Source organism: Hemicordylus capensis, chromosome 3 (genome assembly GCF_027244095.1).
Source record: "Hemicordylus capensis ecotype Gifberg chromosome 3, rHemCap1.1.pri, whole genome shotgun sequence".
Lineage (NCBI taxonomy): Eukaryota > Metazoa > Chordata > Lepidosauria > Squamata > Cordylidae > Hemicordylus > Hemicordylus capensis.
Window position 1 is genome coordinate 4,712,821 of NC_069659.1, and position 22,091 is coordinate 4,734,911.

The 22,091-nt window shown below is 50.3% G+C and overlaps 1 protein-coding gene across 1 annotated transcript in view; it reads left to right on the top strand.

Annotated features, from left to right (window-relative positions):
- The window catches only part of LOC128351018 (maestro heat-like repeat-containing protein family member 7), a 34,168-nt gene extending 14,320 nt beyond the window's left edge, over window positions 1-19,848 (top strand). Inside the window, exons 9-18 of the mRNA XM_053310092.1 lie at window positions 101-215; window positions 2,251-2,391; window positions 4,613-4,777; window positions 5,987-6,142; window positions 7,568-7,690; window positions 8,484-8,583; window positions 9,986-10,051; window positions 11,561-11,969; window positions 17,391-17,489; window positions 19,619-19,848. Coding sequence (XP_053166067.1) covers window positions 101-215; window positions 2,251-2,391; window positions 4,613-4,777; window positions 5,987-6,142; window positions 7,568-7,690; window positions 8,484-8,583; window positions 9,986-10,051; window positions 11,561-11,832 — 1,138 coding nt within the window. The 3' untranslated portion in view covers window positions 11,833-11,969; window positions 17,391-17,489; window positions 19,619-19,848. The remainder of the gene's footprint in view (window positions 1-100; window positions 216-2,250; window positions 2,392-4,612; window positions 4,778-5,986; window positions 6,143-7,567; window positions 7,691-8,483; window positions 8,584-9,985; window positions 10,052-11,560; window positions 11,970-17,390; window positions 17,490-19,618) is intronic.
- Window positions 19,849-22,091: the final 2,243 nt, after the last annotated feature.

The window sequence follows — 22,091 nt, forward strand, 5'->3', positions numbered from 1 at the left end:
AGGGGGTGTGTGGCAGGCCGTGTGCTTGGGTGCCTCGGTCCCCTTGGGGCAGCGTTCTCCTCTGCCTCCTAACCCCACGGCTGCCTTCTCTGTGCTCCAGAGCCATGCTGCACTTCGCTTGCCCCGAGACCATGAGGCTGCTGGACTTCTTGTTCTCTCTCCTCGGCAAATCGGGCGAGAAGCTGAAGCCGACCACCATGGCCTTCTTTGTAGAGGTGAGAGACGGTTGCCAGCGGGGCAGGACAGGGAGCAGGACGTGGCCCCTGCGTGGCCGGGCTGCCTCCCCCAGGGGTGGCTTCTGCTCTGCTGCTGAAACGTTATTGCTTGGTGGTACCATTTCATAAGCTACACTGGCTGCCAATAGGCTTCCAGACAAAATACAAAGTGCTCGTTGTAACTTACAAAGCCCTAAACGGCTTAGGCCCTGGGTATCTAAGAGAGCATCTTCTTTATTATGAGCCCCACCGCCCATTGAGGTCATCTGAGGAGGTCCGTCTCCAGTTACCGCCAACTCGTTTGGTGGCTGCACAGAGACGGGCCTTCTCGGTCGCTGCCCCAAGATTGTGGAATGCGCTGCCTACTAAGATACGAGCCTCCCCATCTCTGGCAATTTTCAAAAAACACCTGAAAACCCATCTCTTCGCCCAAGCTTTCTTAGCTTCCTACATTTTGGGGGTTTTAATCTCTGGTTTATTTTTAAATTGTTAAATTGTTTTAAGTTTTTTGTATATGTTTTTAACTGGTTTTATGCGATTGTTAACCGCCCAGAGACGAAAGTTTGGGGCGGTATACAAATTTGCTCACAATCTAAAAAGAAACATCAGATAGACACCAGCAACAGTCACTGGAGGTACTGTGCTGGGGGTGGAGAGGGCCAGTTACTCTCCCCCTGCTAAATAAAGAGAATCACCATGTTAAAAGGCACCTCTTTGCCAAGTTAGCAGGGGTTATGCCAGGGACAGGGGGTTCGAAGGATGGAGGGCAAGCCCAGGACCACAAGGAAAGGAGTGGAGCTAAATGGTCAGTTGTGCTGTGGGATGTTGACGCAGCCTCCTTCCCTGTATCTACGCAGGCTGTCCTGATCCTGCAAAATCTTGTGAGATTTTCTAGAGACCATCAGAAGTGCAGATAGGACAGCACAAGCAAGTGCTGAGCAGGAGCTGCTGCTGTCCTAAACCTGTTGGAGATCCAGATCCCGCAGCCTCAACCCTTTATGCCTTCCACCCTGTTGAGCACCAGGGGAGAGAGAGAGTCAGCAAGGGTCTTCCTCTTCGTTTGCCACTCTTGTTGTGTCTCTCTCTGCTCCAGCTACCTCTGATTGGTAGACTGGGACTCTCAGGTCTCCCCCTCCTCTTTCTACCAGCTTGCTGCATCCCCCCTCACACTTTCCCTCTTCCTTGTTCTGCTTTTGCTCTATGAAGAAATAAAGCTCAGGGACACAGGCTCTCCATCCAAGCACGTAACTTCCTTAATCCTCCTTTACATTGAGACAGACATTTAAGCATTAGGACCTTCAATGTCTGTCTCAAGATCCCCTTAATAGACGTGGTTCTTCTCACAGACACTTGCTCTGCTGTAATTGGGGGTCACTGAAATTCCTTCCCTACAACAAAACCCTCCTCCTGGATGTTTGAACTCCACTTGCGATTCTCTCCCACAAATCTCACAAGATCTTCCAGGACTTTTATTTTATTTTTTGACCCTCTCTCTGGAACACAGAGGAAAGGTTTGTGCTTGCCTGTGGCATGCTCTCTCAAGAACGGCAAGTCCGGACCTAGAGTCCCTGCTGGTGTTTCCTAAACTGTAATGAAGGAATTTGGAAACCTACGCAGGGGCAGGGCAACCTTGGCACCCCAGCTGTATTGTGGAGTGACAACTCCGGGCATCCCCAGCCACACTGTGCCTAGGCTGGAGTGCCTAGGCGGCCCACCCTTGACCTAGAGCAGGACTTACACAACTTGAGCCTTCCAGCGGTGGCTGGGCCACATCTTCCATCGTTCCCAACTGAGTTCAGGCCATTACAGTGGCCTCTACTCCGGGGCCATGGGAGCAGTAGTCCAGCATCTGCAGGAGGGCCAAAGTTGCAGAGTTGCAGCCCTGCTGTAGAGGCACCGTTGAGTTGACATGAATGGCCTCTGAGCAGGACCCGGCACCTTCCTGAGTCTGCTGGCCGCGTCCTCCATGCGCAAGGAGGCCGTGTTCCGTGGCTGTGGCGTCTCTTGCAATGGGCTGCCTCTTTTCCTTTCTCAGCTACTCCATTACCAAGAGATTGAGCAGCTCCCTGGCGACCAGATTTTCGAATGCCTCGAGGAATGGACCAAGAGCCCAAACCCAGACGTGCGTTCTCTCGGCCTGCGAGGATTTGGCATCTTGGCCATCCACCCAGATAAGGTGAAAAAGCCACTGGAGCCGGGTTCCCCCCTCTTGGGTACCTGGATGGTGTTGGGTCACAGTTCCCATCCTCCTCAGCCACTGTGGCCAGAGATCCTGGTTATCTGTCCTGGCTATTATTATTTATTTATTTTACCTTTTACATCCCACTCTTCCTCCAAGGAGCCCAGAGCGGTGTACTACATACTTAAGTTTCTCTTTCACAACAACCCTGTGAAGTAGGCTAGGCTAAGGGAGAAGTGACTGGCCCAGAGTCACCCAGCTAGTATCATGGCTGAATGGGGATTTGAACTCAGGTCTCCCTGGTCCTAGTCCAGAACTCTAACCACTACACCACACTGGCCACACTCTAGTTAAATGAGGTTTTATCACAGAGGTTTGGCCAGGGTTGCCCAGAAATTCTGGGTTCTCACTATCAGCCCCGCTGGGCTCACTGATCTTGATTCGCTTTTTAACCAGGCTCCTGGTGATTGTGTGCATGTAGCCCATAAGTGCTGCCCTGCTATCTCAGGCCAAAGGTCCACCTAATCCAGGATTCAAGCAACAGCCAGCCAGATGTGCCTGGGACCCTCACAAGCAGTGCTTGAAGGCAAGAGCCTTCCCCATTGCTTAACTAGAGCACCTGAATATTCAGATATACTTCCTATGAACATGGAGGTTCTGTGTAGCCATCATGAGCGATAGCTGTTGGTAGACCCATCCTCCACGAATTTACCTAATCCTTTTAAAAAGTCATTCATGGCATGGTTCTCAAAATCTGTTGTGGTGGCAAATTCCATAAGTTAAAAAGACAGTGTAGTGTAGCAGTTAGAGTGTCAGAAAAGGCCTCTTCTCCAATCCCCTCTGGCCTATGAAGCTCACTGGATAATTTTGGGTCAGTTACTCTCAGCCTAGCCTGCCTCACAGGGTTGTTGTGAGGATAAATCATGTACACCACCCTGAGCTCTTTGGAGGGAGGACAGGATAAGAACATAAGAACAGCTTTGCTGGATCGGGCCCAAGACCCACCTAGTCCAGCATCCTGTTTCCCACAGTGGCCCACCAGATGCTTCTGGGAAGACCACAACCAGGAGATGAAGGCCTGTCCTCGCTCCTGCTGCTGCTCCCCTGCAACTGGTATTTAGAGGCGTCTTGCCTCTGGAGGTGGCCTGTAGCCATCAGACTAGTAGCCATTGATAGATCTGTCCTCCATGAATTTGTCTAATCCCCTTTTGAAGCCATCCAGGCTGGTGGCCATCACTACATCCCATGGCAGAGAATTCCATAGATTAACTATGTGGTGTGTGGGAAAAGTACTTCCATGTGTTAGTCCTAAATTCCCCAGCCTTCATTTTCATGGGGTGACCCCTGGTGCTAGTGTTGTGAGAGAGGGAGAAAAAAAATTCTCAACACCATGCATGATGTTCTAGACCTCCATCATGTCTCCCCTCAGTTGTCTTTTTTCTAAACTTAATAGCCCCAGGTGTTGTAGTCTTGCCTCATAAGAAAGGCCCCTGATCATCTTGGTTGCCCTCTTCTGCACCTTCTCCAGTCCTACAATGTCCATTTATTTATTTGTTTGATTATTGTTCAGTTTTTATGCCGCTTTTCATTAAAATAATCTCAAAGCGGTTTTCAATATAATTAAAACAGTGCATAATTAAAATACAAAGGTACAGATGACCCCCCCAATTAAATAACATAATACAAAAGTAAAGATAATATAAGTATAAAAATAATCTCTATATAAAAGTTTAATAACCCATAAAATAATAATAATACATAACGCAAAGCAGCAGCAGTAAAAAAAACCACAATACTCTCATTCAAAGGCCTGGGTGTACAGCCACGACTACTTTTTTCTTTAAATATGTCAAGGAGACTGAGCAGCAGATTTCAGCTGGGAGAGCATTTTATTTTATTTATTTTATTTTTATTTTTGCATTTGTATACATGGTTATGTTTCTCCTCACAACAACCCTGTGAGGTAGGGGCAAAGCCTGGGGGCAATGACTGATAAGGCCCTGCCCCTCTTTCACCGCCAGCACGCAGAGCAGAGCCCCTTCTGATGATCTGGTCAAGCGGGCAGAAACCTTTGGAAGCAGGCGGCCCTTCAGTCTGATAACCAGGGCCCAAACTGTTAAACCATGAACTGTTTTAGAACTAAATATAACAATATAAATGCAAAGAATAGTTAACGGTGAGAAGACAAGAATGAAGCCCAGCTGCTTCCTGTCTGAAGGTGGAGGAGGTCAAGACCCAGATGCCGACCCTCCTGGGGAGCTTGGAGGAGACGGAGGGCAGAGTGGTCGTCGAGGGCATCACAGCCATCCAGAACCTGTTGAAGTTCATGCAGAGGAACGACATTGTCAGCCTGGCGGAGAAGCTGCTGCCTCTGTTCAGCAATGTAAGCCACGGCACCTTCCACTGCAGGGTCTGCTTCCTGTCCCTTTGAAGGTGGCACAGCTCCCTCCCATCTCCTGTGATGCTGGCAAGCTGAAAGCAAAAGCTGACCTCCCGGGGTGTCTTGTGCGGGTGCTGTGGAATGCAATCCCAACTCCCCTGCACGGCTGTGCACTCACTCACTCTGAAGCGCAGGCAGTATGCAGTGACGTGTTTTGTCTAACCCACATGAGCGAGCTCCAGAACATATCTGCAAGAGCACAAGAGTGCCCGCGCTGTGGAGTGGGCATACAGCAGCACGGGAATGCTTGCAGCACCCGCATCAAGCCGCGATGGGTGTCAGCCTGTGTGGCCCTGGCATCTGGTTATCTTCACCAAGCGTGCCACATCCTCTCTCGTTCACCAGCTCTGGAGAGGGAGAGACTGAGCCAATAGGAGGACCATAAGACAGGGCCTGGGCTGGGGGTAGATTGAGGAAAAGGTTGGGGCCAGCACTGCAAAGCTCACACCTCCCAGTGTCTCCGTACCCCCCACTAAACGGCCCCATGAGCAGCCAGATCCGTCAATACCTGGACCAGCCATTTCCCAGCAATCCCTTCCTGTTCCCACTATGAGCCTTTCCAGATGGTGCTTTATTCCACCTGAACCACTAATTCCTAACGGCGATGTTGCTGGCTGTGCAGATGATGTTTTGCCCATTGCATAATTTCCTGTCGTGGTTTGCCTGCCAATCCATGAAACACCCCTGTTCAAGGTTTTTTTTAATCTGGACTCATGCAAACCTTATTCCTGTTTATCATACCACCATCTGCTGGAGAAGACAATCATAGGCAACAAGTCAAGGGAAAGTCAAGGAGCAGACAGGCCCGCCTAATGTCAATAAAGGCACTGGCTTGACCTTCAAGGACTCTAGAGTGCTCTGCCTTGGGCACCCTACATCTTGCCTAGGTGACTGTAGGCTTCAGTGCAGTGGGGGGTGGTAAGTGAGGGTCAGACAGCTGGTCAGTGAGGGTCAAATGGTTGGTCAGTGAGGGTTTCATGTAGAGATTGGTCAGGGAGGGTTAAAAAAAAAAAACAGCCTAAGCAACCAGTCATTCTCTCGTCAAGGCCCCCTATTCTTCCCCACTGAAGCCATTGACGAATCAGTTCCTGCTCTCATCCAGGAAGACCCCGCAAGTAAGACTGCCTCTGTTATGGGTGTTGTCGTCCACAGCCAGATCCCAAGGCCCGCAATTCCGCCATTGCCCTCTTTGCTGAGTTGCCAAACCTGGTGAAGAAGAAGGAGAAGTACCTCATTCAGGAGCAGGTGACCCAGAGTCTGGTCCCACTGCTCCTGCACCTGCAAGACGAGGAGCCGGAGGTGGTGAAGGTGAGTCCCTAAGCTGGGTTGGCAGAAGCAGGCTGGTCCATGCTGCCTAGACCAGCACCAGAAGGATAGGTGGCAGGGAGGAGGCAGGAGAGGCCACGCTCAGGCTGGGCGTTTGCTGCTGGTGAGCGACTCTGCATCATCTCCCTGAACATCTCAACTGTCTGCCTTCCTTTTATTTATTTGAAACCAGTTTCTACTGTAGTCCTTCAAGCTTTTCTGGTAGTCTTAGAAGTGTGTCTGGGGGATGCCAAGGTGCTTTCCAGATTAACCCTTACAACCGAGTCACAAAGTATCTGCTAAGTGTGCTTCCACACTTCCTGTGTTATGACACTGCAGTCCCTACGCCGTCAGCAGGGTGCCGTTCACATTTCGGATGCCTTGTTTCAGATTTTATTGGTGTGATTTAGTGCTATAACGCTCTATGTCCGTTGCAAAAAAGGAGCTGTATTTTCCGTTGCAGAGTCTGGGGATTGTTTTCCATTCAATCCTGCCAAGACGAAGCATTTTACAACAGTTCCAGCAGGTAATCTGGAAAGCGCCCGGTTCTGGGAAAGCCGTGGGAGGAGACAACCAGCTTGGTAGCTGAGCCTCTCCAATTCAGCCACAGGGAATTCCTGGAAGCCTGTGATGCTTCTTCCAGCCACCTCTCCTGTGTATCTTGTTTTCCAGAATCCATTCAGTCTCCAGGGCGCTTTCCAGATTAGACCCTGCAATGGGGTCATGGCGTATCTCTGAAGTGTGCTTCCACACTTCCTGTGTTGTGACACTGCGGTCCCTATGCTGACAGTGGGGTGCCATTCATATTTCCGATGACTTGTTTCGGATTTAATTGCTGCGATTTATTGATAAAATGTTGTATGTCTGGCGTAAAAAGGTTGCTGTTTTTTCAGGTTGTTTTGTTTTCGCAATACTGCTCCCCCTGCTGGTAGCTTTGCTACTTACATTTTGAATGCGATTTGCCTGAACAGAAGCATTTTGCCGCTGCTGAGCGGCTAAGCTGGAAAGCACCCAGAGATGCATGTTCCAAAAAAGCAAACATTTTAAAAGTCTTTAATCAAGTATTGAAACAACTTCTAATAGACTATTTTTAAAAATCCTGATTAATTGGACAGCAGATCTTTTAAAACTGAAAATATTAATTGCATTTTAAAACATGCAAAGCAGATGATCTCCCACTGAGCTACAACCCCACCCCCAATATATGACGCTTGACATTGTCTTGAAGGCAAATAAAATGCAGCCTGCAAAGAACTTGCAAACTGAAATGAACCGTGAGGGAGACAATAGAAGAAAGGGAGAGTGGAATGAAGGTAGCCATGGACAGAAGTGGGCCAATGCCAGATCACAGGCTTGGTTGCCCTTATGGCCCCCGCTTTGCCCTCTCCCTAACTGTGCCTTGGGGCCTCTCTTAATTCCATGCTGCAGGGATGCCAAGAAACCTTGGCCAGGTGCTTTCGGTTCATGGGCTGGTCACTTCCCAAGAAGGTCAACAGCAAGAAGGCTTGGCACGACCACCCCCAGATTGCAGAGATCCTCTGCCGGCAGATTGTAAGTCACCCTCCATCACCTGGGGGCAACCTATAGGGAGAGCCCCACCACTCCTCACGTGTTAAATTCTGGCTCAGGTTGGTGTCCAGCTTGAGATTTCAAGTTGAGGTTCCGATCCGGGTCACTGAACCATTTTTTGGATTCAGGTTTGTTCCAGCTCCCTGCAGACTGCCCTATTCCTGCCCCACGGGACAGGCTCAGGTTGAAATGCCTGGGTCTGCCATCGTCGTATCTACTTTGGCCCGGAGTCAAGGCACACAGGGGGAAGCATCATAAAAACGTCAGGAGAGAGCCCTGCTGGATCAGGCCCAAGGCCTCTCAAGTCCAGCTTTCTCTTTCCCACGGTGGCCCAGCAGAGGCCTCTGGGAAGCCCACCCAGCCCCACCCCACTTTCCCCAGCGTGGTCTGCATCTTCACGCAGTGTGCAAGTGGGGATGGAGCGGGGGACTCAGGAGCCACATGCCCACTGCTGGTGGGAAGCCGTTTCTCCCAGTTCATGGCCACTGGACAGCAGCAGCTGGGCGAGGTCACTCCCCTCCTCCCCAGTATTTATTATTTATTATTATTTATTCGATTTCTATACTGCCCTTCCAAAAATGGCTCAGGGCGGTTTACAAAGAGGAATAATAAATGAATAAGATGGCTCCCTGTCCCCAAAGGGCTCACAATCTCAAAAGAAACACAAGACAGACACCAGCAACAGTCACTGGAGGTACTGGGCTAGGGGTGGAGAGGGCCAGTCTCTGGAAACGTCCCCTGAATGGCCGTTTTCCATCCTTCTTTGTCCTGCTAGTCCTGGAAGGTGAAGAGCGTCCCCGCCATCTTGCTTCAGTGCCTGGACCATCTCCAGTGCCCCCAGGTTTCCATCCGGAGAGCAGCGGCCATCTTTATTGGTAAGCAAAAGAAGTGTCTGCTTGCATGCCCGATTTGCACGCCTGGCCGCAACCCACCACCCCGGTGTGCTGGGGAGCACCTGAGTCAATCCCTTATTTAGCAGAGAAGCCCAGCTGGATGAGAACAGAGCTCACAGGAGACCTCTGGAGACCATGGCTTAAGGTCCAAAACAAGTAAAGGATTATCTGAAGAAGTTACAAACTTCTATGGAAAGCTGGCACCCTGTACTAGCTAACTCAGGGGTGGGCAAACTTGGCCCTCCAGCCGTTCTTGGACTACAACTCCCATAATCCCCAGCCATTGTGGGATCATTGTGGGCCAAGGTTGCCCATCTCTGAGCTAGCTCATGGTGGAAGGAAGAAGGAGGAACAGAGAGGACAAAGAACAAGAAGAGTATCGGTCGGCCAGTCACAAGAGACTTAGAACGGAGCAAGAAATAAGAGAGAACATGGCGGGGGGGGGGGTCCTATACGGCCTGCCTCCACTCCTAATATCCCCAGTGATCAGTAAGAGTTATGGGTGTGTTGAGAGGCGATGCCTATGGAGTCACATCGCCAACACAGTGGCATGGCAAAGGGGCCGTGGGAGCACCAAGGATGGGAAGTGGGCCCATAAGTGTTTCTCACCCTGTTGCTCCCATTTAAAAGAGCGGGAGTAGAGGCTGGTCAAGAGCGACTACCTGCCCAAGGAGGTCCATAGCATAGGTGGGCCCTGAACACAGCTCTCCCAAATCTGCAGATGATACCAAACTCTTCCGGGTAGTGAAAGCCAAAACGGATTGTGAGCAGCTCCAAAAGGATCTCTCCAAACTGGGGGAGTGGGCGACAAAATGGCAAATGCGGTTCAATGTTAGCAAGTGTCAAGTGATGCACATTGGGATGAAAAACCCCAGCTTCAAGTATATGCTGATGGGATCCGAGCTGTCGGTGACAGACCAGGAGAGGGATCTTGGGGTTGTGGTGGACAGCTGGTTGAAAGTGTCGACTCAATGTGCGGCAGCTGTGAAAAAGGCCAATTCCATGCTAGGGATCATTAGGAAGGGGATTGAAAATAAAACGGCTAACATTATAATGCTGTTATACAAAACTATGGTGCGGCCACACTTGTAGTACTGTGTACAGTTCTGGTCACCACATCTTAAAAAGGACATTGTTGAACTGGAGAAGGTACAGAAGAGGGCAACCAAGATGATCAGGGGCCTAGAGCACCTTTCTTATGAGGCAAGACTACAACACCTGGGGCTTTTTAGTTTAGAAAAAAAGACAACTGCGGGGAGACATGATAGAGGTCTATAAAATCATGCATGGTGTGGAGAAAGTGGAGAGAGAGAAATTCTTTTCCCTCTCACACAACACTAGAACCAGGGGTCACTCCGCCCCTGAGTGAGTTCCTGTCTTGCAGGTTGCGTAGCCCAGTGTGCAGAGTCAGCAGCGATCAACCAAGAAAAAAAGGACTTGATATTCTTCTGTAAGTAAGAGCATCTCCTGCCCCAGCCTCCAGGGTCTCTTCTGGCTCGCTGCCAATCCCGGCTCACTGAGCAAAGAGGCGCCTTTTCCAGTGAGGGCCCTCTTGCCTGGAGCAGCCGGAGAACAGCTGCCTTTATTAAGCCCAGGGGCATCCCAGACGAGGGGCTGGGATTGGAACTTGAAAACAAAAGCGGTTTCTGTTTCGCTTCTCTCTGTCCCGATTACGTAGCTCCCTTTCTCGCTGTGCATTAGCAACCTAAGCAGGTTGCTCAGGCTGAATTCTTATTCCACACTCCAGGGGTTCTCCACAGTTGGGTTTCCCGCAGCTGTGGCTGGGAATGTCTGAGTTGTAGTTCAGCAACATCTGCTACCCAGTTTGGGAACCCCTGCCATACACCATGATGTATCGCCACCTGCTGGCCATTTGCAGCCACAATAAATTGTGGCTGGGGGTTATGGGAGTTGTAGTCGCCACCAAACGAACCGATGGCAACTTGACCGGATGTCCCCAGGTTATCTTGATAGGTGGCAGGGTTCATGACAAAGAAGGCACTCCCTTAAGTACCCTGGACCCAAGCCACTGAGGGCTTTCTAGGGAATAACCAGTACTTTGAATTTGAATTAAATTTTAACCCAGGCGTGGAGCCAGCCAAATGGCGGCCTGTGTCCAGCCCCACTCAGCGGCCCCTCTAGTTATTCCCCATGTGTGTGAATTCACGTGCATGGGGGCATGGCTCAGGCTCCAGAGTGCCCGAGCGAGCTCTCTCCCCGTCCATTTCAGGCAGTGTTTCCTTCCAGCGAGGGAGAGAAAGCGAAATAAATGCTGTCAGGCAGCAAGCGCTGCCTGAAATGACAAGGGGAGAGCTCACTCGGGCTCTCCGGAGCTTGAGGCCACGCCCCTGTGTGCATGACATCACGCACGGGGGATGTGAGTGAGCTCTCCCCTGTCCATTTCAGGCAGTGCTTACTGTCTGACAGCATTTGTTTCTCTTTCTTCCCCTTGCTGAAGGGAGAGAAAGGGAAACAAAGGCTGTCAGGCAGCAAATGCTGCCTGAAATGGACGGGGGAGAGCCCACTTGGGGCTCTTCCAGAGCCCAAGCCATTCCCCTCTGTGGGCTTTGGCGGCCCTTTTCATTGGCGGCCCAGGTTCTTTGAACCTGTTTGCACAATAGTGGCTCCACCCCTGTTTTAACCCCTGATAACTAGGCAAAGAGGCACCTTTTTAAAGTGATGATTCTCTTTATTGAGCAGGGGGAAAGCACCTGGCCCTCTCCATCCCCAGCACAGCATCCTTCCAGCGACTGTTGCTGGTGTCTATCTTGTGTTTCTTTTTAGACTGTGAGCCCTTTGGGGCCAGGGAGCCATTTGATTGATTTATTATTTCTCTATGTAAACCACTTTGGGCACTTTTGTTAAAAAGCAGTATATAAATATTGGTTGTTGGTATCTGAATTCCGCTCGGAAACATTATCGGCAGCCCTCTGGGAACAGGTTTCCCCTTTTGTTCTAGCACTCTCCAAACTGCAGCAAGATCCCGACCCTTCGGTCCGCCTGACGGCCTTGCAAGCCACACGGATGGTTCAGGAGGCCTGTGGAATCCCCCGAGACCAGACCTTTCTGCACAGATTTGTGAGCCACGAGAAGCAAGAAGCCGACAGAGGACAGTGGGATGTGCCGGATCCCTCCCTGACCCACCGATGGAACCCGGCCTCTCCAGTCTCCCACCGGATCGTGCCCAGCAATATCAAGAGGAGGCTGCCTGGGCCAACCCGCCAGGCCTGATTCCACCATCAAGATGCCCCTGAACTCCCTTTGGTGGAATGCAGAAGCAGAAGCCCAAGACCCCCCCGGACGCTCCCAGCTCAATCAAGCAGGTGCTCGTGGCTGCAGCTGAAGAGGACGGGAGCCACAGATTTCTGGTAAGGTGCTCAGATCAACCCAGGAAGAGGAGGAGCCCCTTTCTCTTCTGGGAGGCAGGGGAGGGGTGCTCAGCTGGCCACACTGAGCGACTTAGGTTTTTCTGTTGTGTTCCCCCTTCTTCAAGCAATCAGAAGGCAACTGTACCGGGGGGGGTTTCCTTTGGAGGAGAGAGGAATGGGTAAGGGCCATAGCTGATTGGGAGAGCCCCTAAGAACATGAGAACAGCCCTGTGCTGGATCAGGCCCAAGGAAGCCCATCTAGGCCAGCACCCTGTTTCCCACAGTGGCCCACCAGATGCCGCTGAAAGCCACAGGCAGGAGTTGAGGGCATGCCCCTCTCCTGCTGTGACTCCCCTGCAACTGGTACTCAGAGGCATCCTGCCTTTGAGGCTGGAAGTGGCCTACAGCCCTCTGACTAGTAGCCGTTGATAGACCTCTCCTCCGTGAAGTTATCCAAGCCCCTCTTAAAGCCATCCAGGTGGTTGGCTGTCACCACATCTTGTGGCAGAGAATTCAACAAGTTGATTATATGTTTTGTTAAAAAGTACTTCTGTTTGTTGGTCCTAGATTTCCCGGCAATCAATTTCATGGGATGACCCCTGGTTCCAGTGTGATGAGAGAGGGAGAAGTCTCTCCACTTTCTCCACACCAGGCATGATTTTATAGACCTCTGTCATGTCTCCCCGCAGTCGTCCCTGGTCTGCATGCAGGAAGTTCCTGGGTTCAGTCCCTGGCAGCATCTCCAGGTAGGGCTGGGAGAAGACTCCTGCCCGAAACATTGGAGAGCCACTGCCAGTCAGTGTGTAGGCAGCCCTGAGCTAGCTGGACCAATGCTCTGGCTTGGTCTGAGGCAGCTTCTTTCTTATATGTATAGGATGTGGCTGTGGCTCAGTGGTAAAGCCTCTGCTGCGCATGCAAAGGTTCCCAGGTTCAACCCCTGGCAGCATCCCCATGTAGGGATGGGAAAGACCTCTGAAGCCCTGGGAAAAGGCCTCTGCCCGTCAGTGTAGACGGTGCTGACCTGAACGGACCAATGGACTCCATATGTTCAAATGGAGACTCAAGAACATATCTAAACTAGACATCATGTATGTGAGTTGCGTAGCACTAGAACAGTCGTGACAACGTCTGCTTTGTAGCACTCCTGGCCAAGACTGCATTCTGCTGGCTTATAGAACTCAGGCTTAGCACAGTGTTGGCAACTCTCGGGTTGTTTAACAGGTCTGTACAGCTCTCTGACGGGGCTGTGGAGCAGGGTTTCTCCTAGGCTGCATTGCTGATTATTATTATTATTATTATTATTACATTTATATCCCACTCTTCCTCCAAGGAGCCCAGAGCGGTGTACTACATACTTAAGTTTCTCTTTCACAACAACCCTGTGAAGTAGGCTAGGCTGAGAGAGAAGTGACTGGCCCAGAGTCACCCAGCTAGTATTATGGCTGAATGGGGATTTGAACTCGGGTCTCCCCGGCAGGGGCGTATCTAGGGTGGGGCAGGCAGAGCACTTGAAAGGGGACACCATTTTTTAAAATTAATTTTTTTAAAAAATGGCTGCCAAAAACAAAATGGCTACCACACATGCTAAAATGGCCTCTGTGAGGCCCTAGGCCATGCCAGGCCTCGCAGAGGCCATTTGAGCATGCGCAGTGGCCATTTTGTTTTCAGCAGCCATTTTTATTTAAACAATTATTTTTAAAAATTGCCACCGCACATGCTCAATAGACGCTATTTTCCCTAAATACGCCTCTGCTCCCTGGTCCTAGTCCAGCACTCTAACCACTACACCACGCTGGCTGGTTACTAGCTGGGCTGGGCACAGAGCATCTGTGCCTCTAGCCACCTGCCCCACCACCACCACCCCCGCTTGCCACGGTTTCCCCCGTCACCATTGTTTTCTCTCCCACCCCACCCCACCCCCTGCCCGTCCGACTTCTTCCCCTGCCCGCTGGCCCGCCCACCGCCCGCCATCGCCGCCTTGTCCCCCAGCCGCCAACGCTGCTGTTTTGCTTGCCCATCCCCCACCATTTTGCCTGCCCGTGCGGCACGCAGCCCACCGCCATTTTGTTCTGCTTGGCCAGCCGCTGCAGTTTTCTTCGACCGCCGCTGTTGCTGCCATATCCCCCTCTCCCACCCGTCCCATGGGTAGCCTATCCAGCAGCTCTCCGTACTCTCGCGAGAGCTGCCACACAGAATATTAGCCACGGGCATGCCTTAGAGAATTAAATATCTGGATTGTATTTACATTGTTGTAAGTTACTATGGCTGTATTCAGACATTATGTTGAACAAGTGTATACATGTCTCTCTACAACCATGTATGTTTTTGTGTGAATGGCTGTACCTGCGTTCATTGTAAACATGAACCTGGGTACAGGCTCCCTGAAATGCATGGTCCAGGCAGGAAGCCTGCTTCTGTACCTATGCTCAATGTAACATGTGAATAACTGTATAAGCCGTGCACTCATTGTCCAATTATGTTCAACATAATGTCTAAATAGGGCTGTCGTCTTCAAGAAAAGCAGGGTGTGCAATGAATAAATCAATAAAAATCAAGGGAAAGTGTGGTGTGGGGGGATGATTGCAGATGGTTGTGTTTAAAGGGGCAGCGGACAGTTGGTTAACAATGTCTACACACAACACAATGGCCTGCATCTAGACTAATGTTGTATGGGTGTGATGGAGCTGAAATAGCTAAGGGACACAGAGGAATGATGTTGCACAGAGGGAGGACCCTTCTGGTGGGTCTTGGGTCTTGAACTCACAGAAGATGTTGCCACCTTGCCCTTGTTGGTGGGGAGAGGTTTAATTCAGCCCAGTTATAGCAGAGCAGATGTGTGTGAGAAGAGCAAGTCCATTATGATGCTTTGAAGTTTTATTTGTGATGATTTTAATCTGTTGATACGGTTTTTAGGTTTTCATGGTTGCTTTGGATTGTAAACCGTCCTGAGATTCTGTAGAGGGTGGTATATAAATGTGATAGATAGATTAGATAGATGAATTAAAGACAGACAGTTAAGGTTCAAAAGCAAGCAAGTTTTATTTGGGAAGTTACATACTTGGACAGAAAAGCCTGTGTCCCTGAGCTTTCCAGGTTCAGAGTGTAGAACAGAGAGGGAGAGAAAAAAGCCATGTGGCTAATGGGAAACATAGTGGAGCAGGGAGCAAGCAAGAGGAGGTGAGGAACTCCTGAGAGGATCAGACTACCAGGGAGGGAGAGACAAGAAGAGGGAAAATAGAGAGGAAAACCCTTCCCCATTATCTCTACTCCTGATGCCCCCAGTGGTGACCAGGACAGGAGGGGCAAACAGACGGTGCTACTGGAGCTGCATCTCCAACAGCCTTTTTGCACAATCTCAGTTGTTGCTGAACTACAACTCCCATCATCCCCAGCCACGATGGTGATGATGGGAGTTATTTCAGCAACACCTGGGGGACCACAAGTTGGAAACCTCTGTCCCCTCGAAGCAGGCATTTCTCTTCTTCCGCATTGGGAACTTTTGTTGAAAAGTGGGATATAAATATCTGTTGTTGTTGTTGTTTTTAGCATACGACCGAACCTTACGTGTGGAGGCAGGGATTTGTGGCCCAAAGACCACGGCAGCATCCCTGTGGACAGACGCCTCCCCTGGGGCCAGTGCCAGGAGCGAATCATGGCTCAGATGTTGGCATCAGAGCAGCCCTTGGGCCCTTCCCCTGAGCAGCCAAGCTGTGTCAGGCTGGGGACCTCGGTATATACATGAAGGCTGTGGTACCCATGGGAACCTGCTTGAAAGTGGTTTGGATCCTATTTAAGTCTGCATCCTGAAAGGGCCGTGGGAAACTGAGGCTTTGTGGGGCTATTGGGCTGTCTTTGCTGGAGATCTCTGTAGCCTTGCAGAGCAGTGACCTTTGCAGAACAATTTGCCAGGCTCTCCGGGGGCCACATTCACACCATCGGCTCTACATCCATTGTAGAGCCATAGACCATTGGCTCTACATTCACACCATTGGCTCTGCCAGGCAGCTGTTTGTTCTAACTCCAGTGCAAATTCCAACAAGAGATGCAGCAGGTTGTCTACCTGAGGGTCAGGTACATTGCATACGTTTAGCGCCATCTGCTGACAAACTGAGAAAAAGTAGGTGCAGCATAAGAACATAAGAACAGCCCTGCTGGATCAGGCCCACCTAGTCCAGGATCCTGTTTCCCACAGTAGCCCACCAGTAGCCCACAGAAGCCCAGAGGCAAGAGCTGAGAGCGGCATGCCCTCTTTCCTACTGTTACTCCTCTGCAAATGGTATTTAGAGGCATCCTACCTCTGATGTGTGCATGCTTTGGAGAAAGGCCACTTTACTTTGATCTCCACTTCCCTCTGAAGTCAACCGGGACTCCCAAAACCATGTCCCCGAGGGCTGTGTAGTCCCAGTCCCCTTCAGAGGGAAGGGGAGATTGAGAATCATTAATGTGTGGCCGCACCATAGTGTTGTGTAAAGGCATTATAATATTAGCCGTTTTATTTTCAGTCCCCTTCTTAATGATCCCTAGCATGGAATTTGCCTTTTTCACAGCTGCTACACATTGAGTCGACACTTTCAACAAGCTGTCCACCACGATGCCAAGATCCCTCTCCTGGTCAGTCACTGACAGCTCAGAACCCATCAGCATATACTTGAAGTTGGGTTTTTTCAAATTTCCCCCCTCTCACATAACACTAGAACCAGGGGTCATCCCATGAAATTGATTGCCAGGAAATCTAGGACCAGCAAACGGAGATACTTTTTTACACAACACATAATCAACTTGTGGAATTCTCTAACACGAGATGTGGTGGCAGCCAACAACCTGGATGGCTTTAAGAGGGGTTTGGATAACTTCATGGAGGAGAAGTCTAAAAACGGCTACTAGTCAGAGGGCTGTGGGCCTCCTCCAGCCTCAAAGGCAGGATGCCTCTGAGTACCAGTTGCAGGGGAGTAACAGCAGGAGAGAGGGCACACCCTCAACTCCTGCCTGTACGCTTCCAGTGGCATCTGGTGGGCCACTGTGCGAAACTAGATGGGCCTCCTTGGGCCTGATCCAGCAGGGCTGTTCTTATGTTATGTTCTTATGTTATGTACCAGTTGCAGGGGAGTAACAGCAGGAGAGAGGTCATGCCCTCAACTCCTGCCTGTGGGCTCCACAGAGGTGTCTGGTGGGCCACTGTGTGAAACAGGATGCTGGACTAGATGGATGCTAAACTAAATCACCATCTGGAAGAAGCCCACTTCAGCCTGTGCCTTTCCTTCTGTGAGCCCCTGTTGTCTTCCGGCCGTGCCAGGCACGTGGCAAGGTGGCTGTGCAAAGGGGCCCCTTCGTGGCAAATCAAAACAGGAAGGATGGACAGGTTTCCTTTCTTCCAGCGGTTGCCCGACTGTCCTTTCTTTAACTACCATGTGTGGTTTGCAGGATGCCTATGAAGCTCCCCAGCAGATTGCAAAAGTGCTGAAGATCTGCTCAGGAATGGCTCCCTTTGGCCTCTGGGACCCTTTGGCCTCATGGTGGACGGTAGGTGTCCCAACCCCGCTCTTCAGCATCTCACTCCAGGCTTGAGGCACTCTTAGCGATGGTGTCCCCTTTGCACCCAAAGAAGATTGCTTGCAAACGCAACCAGGTAGTCACACCAAGCAGCAATACCTTGCGGCAATATGCCAGTGATCTTACCTGTCTTTTAAGGCTGCGTTAGCAGCATTGGGTTCCAAAGAAACCACTCGGCACCATAGTTCTTCTTAGCTGTAAGACACTTTCCTTGGAAATAAGAGGAAACCTTTGCAGAGTTATGTGTCTCTTTGGATGGAGAGAGAAGCCTGTGCCCGTGTGAGCCTTGGCCTTGGCCTGTGTCAGGTGTGCAGCGAAGAGCTTCGCATGTGCACCCAACCCCCATCCCTTCGCCTCTCGAGGGGAGATTCACCCTTGACTTTCTGGCTGGGAATAATAATCCCGGCCCCACTGCAACTTCCAGCCATTTCCCACTGGGCTACTTTTACACAGTACTCAGTGCTGGGAGGACCTTTAAGACAAACTAGCTGGGATGGGCGCAGAACGTCTGCGCCTCTGCCACCCCACCTCTCCCCGTGGGCCATTTCTCCCCCCACTCCCCACCTGCACCAGCCCGCCCCCTCCTCCTGCTTACCAATTCCCGGCAGCCAGGCTGGCCCGCCACCACCTGCTCCCGAGGGCCGGGCTGGCCTGCCACCGCCTGTTGCTCCCGGTAGCCGGGCCGGCCTGCCACCACCTGCTCCCGCCGCCACCTGCTCCCACCAGCCGGCCAGCCACCCGCTGGCAGGAGCAGCCTGCTTCTATGCCTGCCCACAGTCTGCTCCCGCCAGCGGCCACATCCCTGTTCTCTCCCCCATCCCATCACTAATCGGCGGCTGTTTGCAAACTCTCACCAGAGCTGCCACACTTGGGATTAGCGACGGGTACGCCTAGGAGAAATAAATATAGAGATAGATGGAGCCTCTCTTAAGAGCTCTAGGAGGAAAGCATTGAAGGGCTCTGCTTCCCAGCACTCTGTGCATGCCCTCCAAGATGGTGCAGAGGGCTCCTCGTGGGAGCTGCCCCCCACCCCCAGCACTCGACAGAGCCTGGCACTGGGCTTGGGGGGAAGCCCAGCTCTGCATGGTGAGAACAGGGCATCTCTGCCTGGTGCCTAGGGGACTGTGCAAAGTATTCAGCCTCATCGGAAACTTCAAACACAAGCCCGAGAAACAATTATTTTATTTTATTTTATTTTATTTTATTTTATTTTATTTTATTTCTATACTGCCCTTCCAAAAATGGCTCAGGGCGGTTTACACAGAGAAATAACAAATAAGATGGAATAACAAATAAGTCAGGGAACCACGCTTAGGGATGGTCTTGCTAGCCTTGCCAAAGCACTGGGAGATTCCCCTGGAAGTTTTCCATACCCAGCTTTTAGCTCGCTTCTCCTCTGGAACAGAAGGGCAGTGGGTGTTCCCATATCAGCCAAATTTACCCCAAAGCCCCTGCAAGCTATTGGGGTGCACTTCACACACAATTCCGTTTTTTCGTTGTGTGATAGAGAGTGTAGCCTGGTTTATATCTGGGGTTAAAAAAAATCCACTTTTTGTGTTGGTTTTTTGGGGCAGCTTCAAACTCGCAGTAAAGCCTCACAGTAAAGCCAGATGTCTGGGAACGCTCCTGGGAGTTGGGCACTCTAGGGAGATGGGCACACCCATGACCCTGGCACTTGCTCCCGTAACCCTGGCTAAAGGCCGGGGTAAAACGGTGGGGCAGACGAGGCGAGAGAGCAGCACCGGGACCAGCCTCGATCCCGGCACTTCACACGAGCAGCCTAACCCCGGCTGCTCATGAGAACAGCCTCAGAGAATAACTGGCAGTGCTATATTCTGGCACTGTTGACCCCCCACCCCCACCCACCCCCAAGAACGGGCGCCTTAGGTGACTGCCCAGGTCTGCCTCCTGGGTGGGCCGACCCTGGCTGTCTGTAAGCACAGACTGGCCTAGAGCTCAGCACCAGTGGAAGGCCTGGAGAGAAGCAGCCTTGTCCAGGACGAGTTGTCGATAATCGGTGTGGTGGGGGTGCAGCTTTTGCTGGCAGCTCTAGGTGGCATTAAATGATGTCCTCCTGTCACTTTCTCTCTTTCACTCAGGAGTTGCCTACTTCAGGGCAGACCAGGAAGGAGGCGCCGTGATAGCCTTCGACGTAATGAAAGGATGGGAAACCAACCATTTTGGTGCAAGTTAATATTTGGCTTGCAGAAGAACCCTTGGTAGAAAAAGGCATGGAAAGTACACGAAAACTGCAACTTCCTACGTTAGGATATAATGTGCAGTGAAACAGCATTTTAAATATTTATAAACATTGGAGGACTTCCAATCATTAGAATTGTGTCGCCTGATGTTTTTCTCATGGATGTCAATTTCAATTTTACAAGGAAGGAAATGATACACAAATCCAGTTCCACAGCCACCTCACAGTGTGCCTGTGTCACAGTACCAGGGAGCCATCTTGATTGCTTGCAACCTCCATTTTTCCTCTGGCAGTCTCCTTTTTTCTTTTTTCTTTTGGCAAGACAATTCCTTCCCCATCCACATTTTTAAATGTATTAACAATTCCAAGCAGGGACGTAGCAATTATTGAACGACGACGGGGGACAAATGTCTGAGGGATAGGGCCCCACTGCCTGGATGACATCTTGCTCTTCATTCCCCGCTCCCAAAAAGACATGTGGGGCAGGGTCCATGTTTGCTTTTTGTCCCAGCCTTGCTATGCCTCTGGTTCCAAGAACTCTGGCCAAGCAGGTTCTCTCTCAGTCTGGCAGCCCGCTGTTCTTCCAACTTTGCAAAAAACAAGAAGTTCTGATATTGCGAGAGTTTGCTGAGGGGATGATGATATCCTGTTTTTTAATGCACAGTCCATAAAGAATTGTTTTCACATCAGCAAGCACAGGGCAAAGGTGTGACCCATCCTATTTCAAATTGCTCGTTAAAAAAAATACTGGTATCAACCATGTCCTAAAATCATGTTTACAGCTCAGAGGTGGAGTCTCTTCTGGTGACCCTCTCTTCTGGATAAAATGTTAGTTTTGCATTGTGTGCGAAGAGGTTCTTCCTTTGACTTGTGTTAAACCTCCTGCTCATCAGTCTCTGGGATGCACAGAGTATTAAAAAGTATGTAAAAGCATAAATATAGGATGGGAATAATGAATGGAAGCTTAACACTGCGATTAAGCTAAATGTTAGCCTCTCAGAGCTATTCCTGTCCTGCATTTTAATCTTTTCATATAATAAACATAGTAATTCAAAACTGAGGTGGCAAGAGAAGAGTTCCTTGTTTCTTGAAGGATACTTTCCTCTGAAAAACCACAAGTGCTCTTTGAGTATCTAAAAACCAGTTAACTTCACACCACAAGGCGGCACTGCTGATCCAAGGCGTTTGCTTTTGTACCAAGTGCAGGCTGCTTGTATTAAAAGCAGGCTTGCATATAGGCAGTGATTCTTCAAACACAGGAAAAGTGCAGAATGTAGTTCTGGACACAGAAAACTGTTTCCTGAGGAGAATCTCAGCTCTGATCTTTGAAAAAAGAAAACCTTTCTGGCCCTTAGGACTCCAAAGCCATGCTTGAAGGTATATGGGGAATGCCTGAGATCAGGAGTTTGTGGCATATACAGCTAGCAAACTCATGACATATTGGCATTGCTTGGCTGAAGTGAGGCCATATTCCTGCTTAGAAGCAACAGCAGAGGGGTGGGAAATTATGCAGCAAACTGATTGTTAAGCAGTTTTTCTGTCTATGCATCCAGGCCCTACATACCATTAGAAAGAGACCAGTCTGACCCTTAATGAAGAGAAAGAAAGAAAAATAGCCAAAACAATAATTCTGGCTGCTCCGGAGAAACAATTCAAGGACTAAGAACATGAACTGCACTGATTGTTTTGAAATGGGGCAGGGCGGGGTGGGTGCAAGCCCTCCACTGGGGTGGGGTGAAAGAGAGAGAGAGATCATGAACTGACTAAGTAGCCTAACTACCAGCCTAGGACTGCCTAGGAGCAGAGTGAACTAGTCAGCTGTTCCAAGATGCAGCCAGTCTCTTAAGAGACTAGAAATTACAGCTTTGATATGTGTTATTTCTTCTTAAGAATGATTTTTTTCTTTAAGATGCCAGGAAGATCTAAAGAATTGTCTTTTGTATATGGGCAGAGGTAGCCTTTTGGGTCAAAACATTGTTTCAAGTATCTTTTCAGATCAAGGGGTGGGGGGAGAGAAAGAGAGCATTTGGCTAGTGTGCCTGGGGATGGTGGGAACTGTAGTCCAACAACATCGGGGGACCCAAGTTTGAGCCCCTCCTGCCTGGGCTGTTGCTGGAAGCAGGGCTTCCTTTAGTGCTTTGCACAAACCCTTTGCCACTTCCTTGGACCAGAATGTAGCATGCAGAATACTTTGTTAAAACTGCAGACTACGTTATGTAAGGAAGTGAAATTTGCAAAATTAGGCATGTTGCAGAATTCAGTACTGTGGCACAGAATTTATGTTGATTTGGCAGAGTCCACTGCATTGCACATTCTCACTAAGCACACGCATTTCTTCAAGGGGGGAGGCTGATCAGGGGCATGCCCTCAAT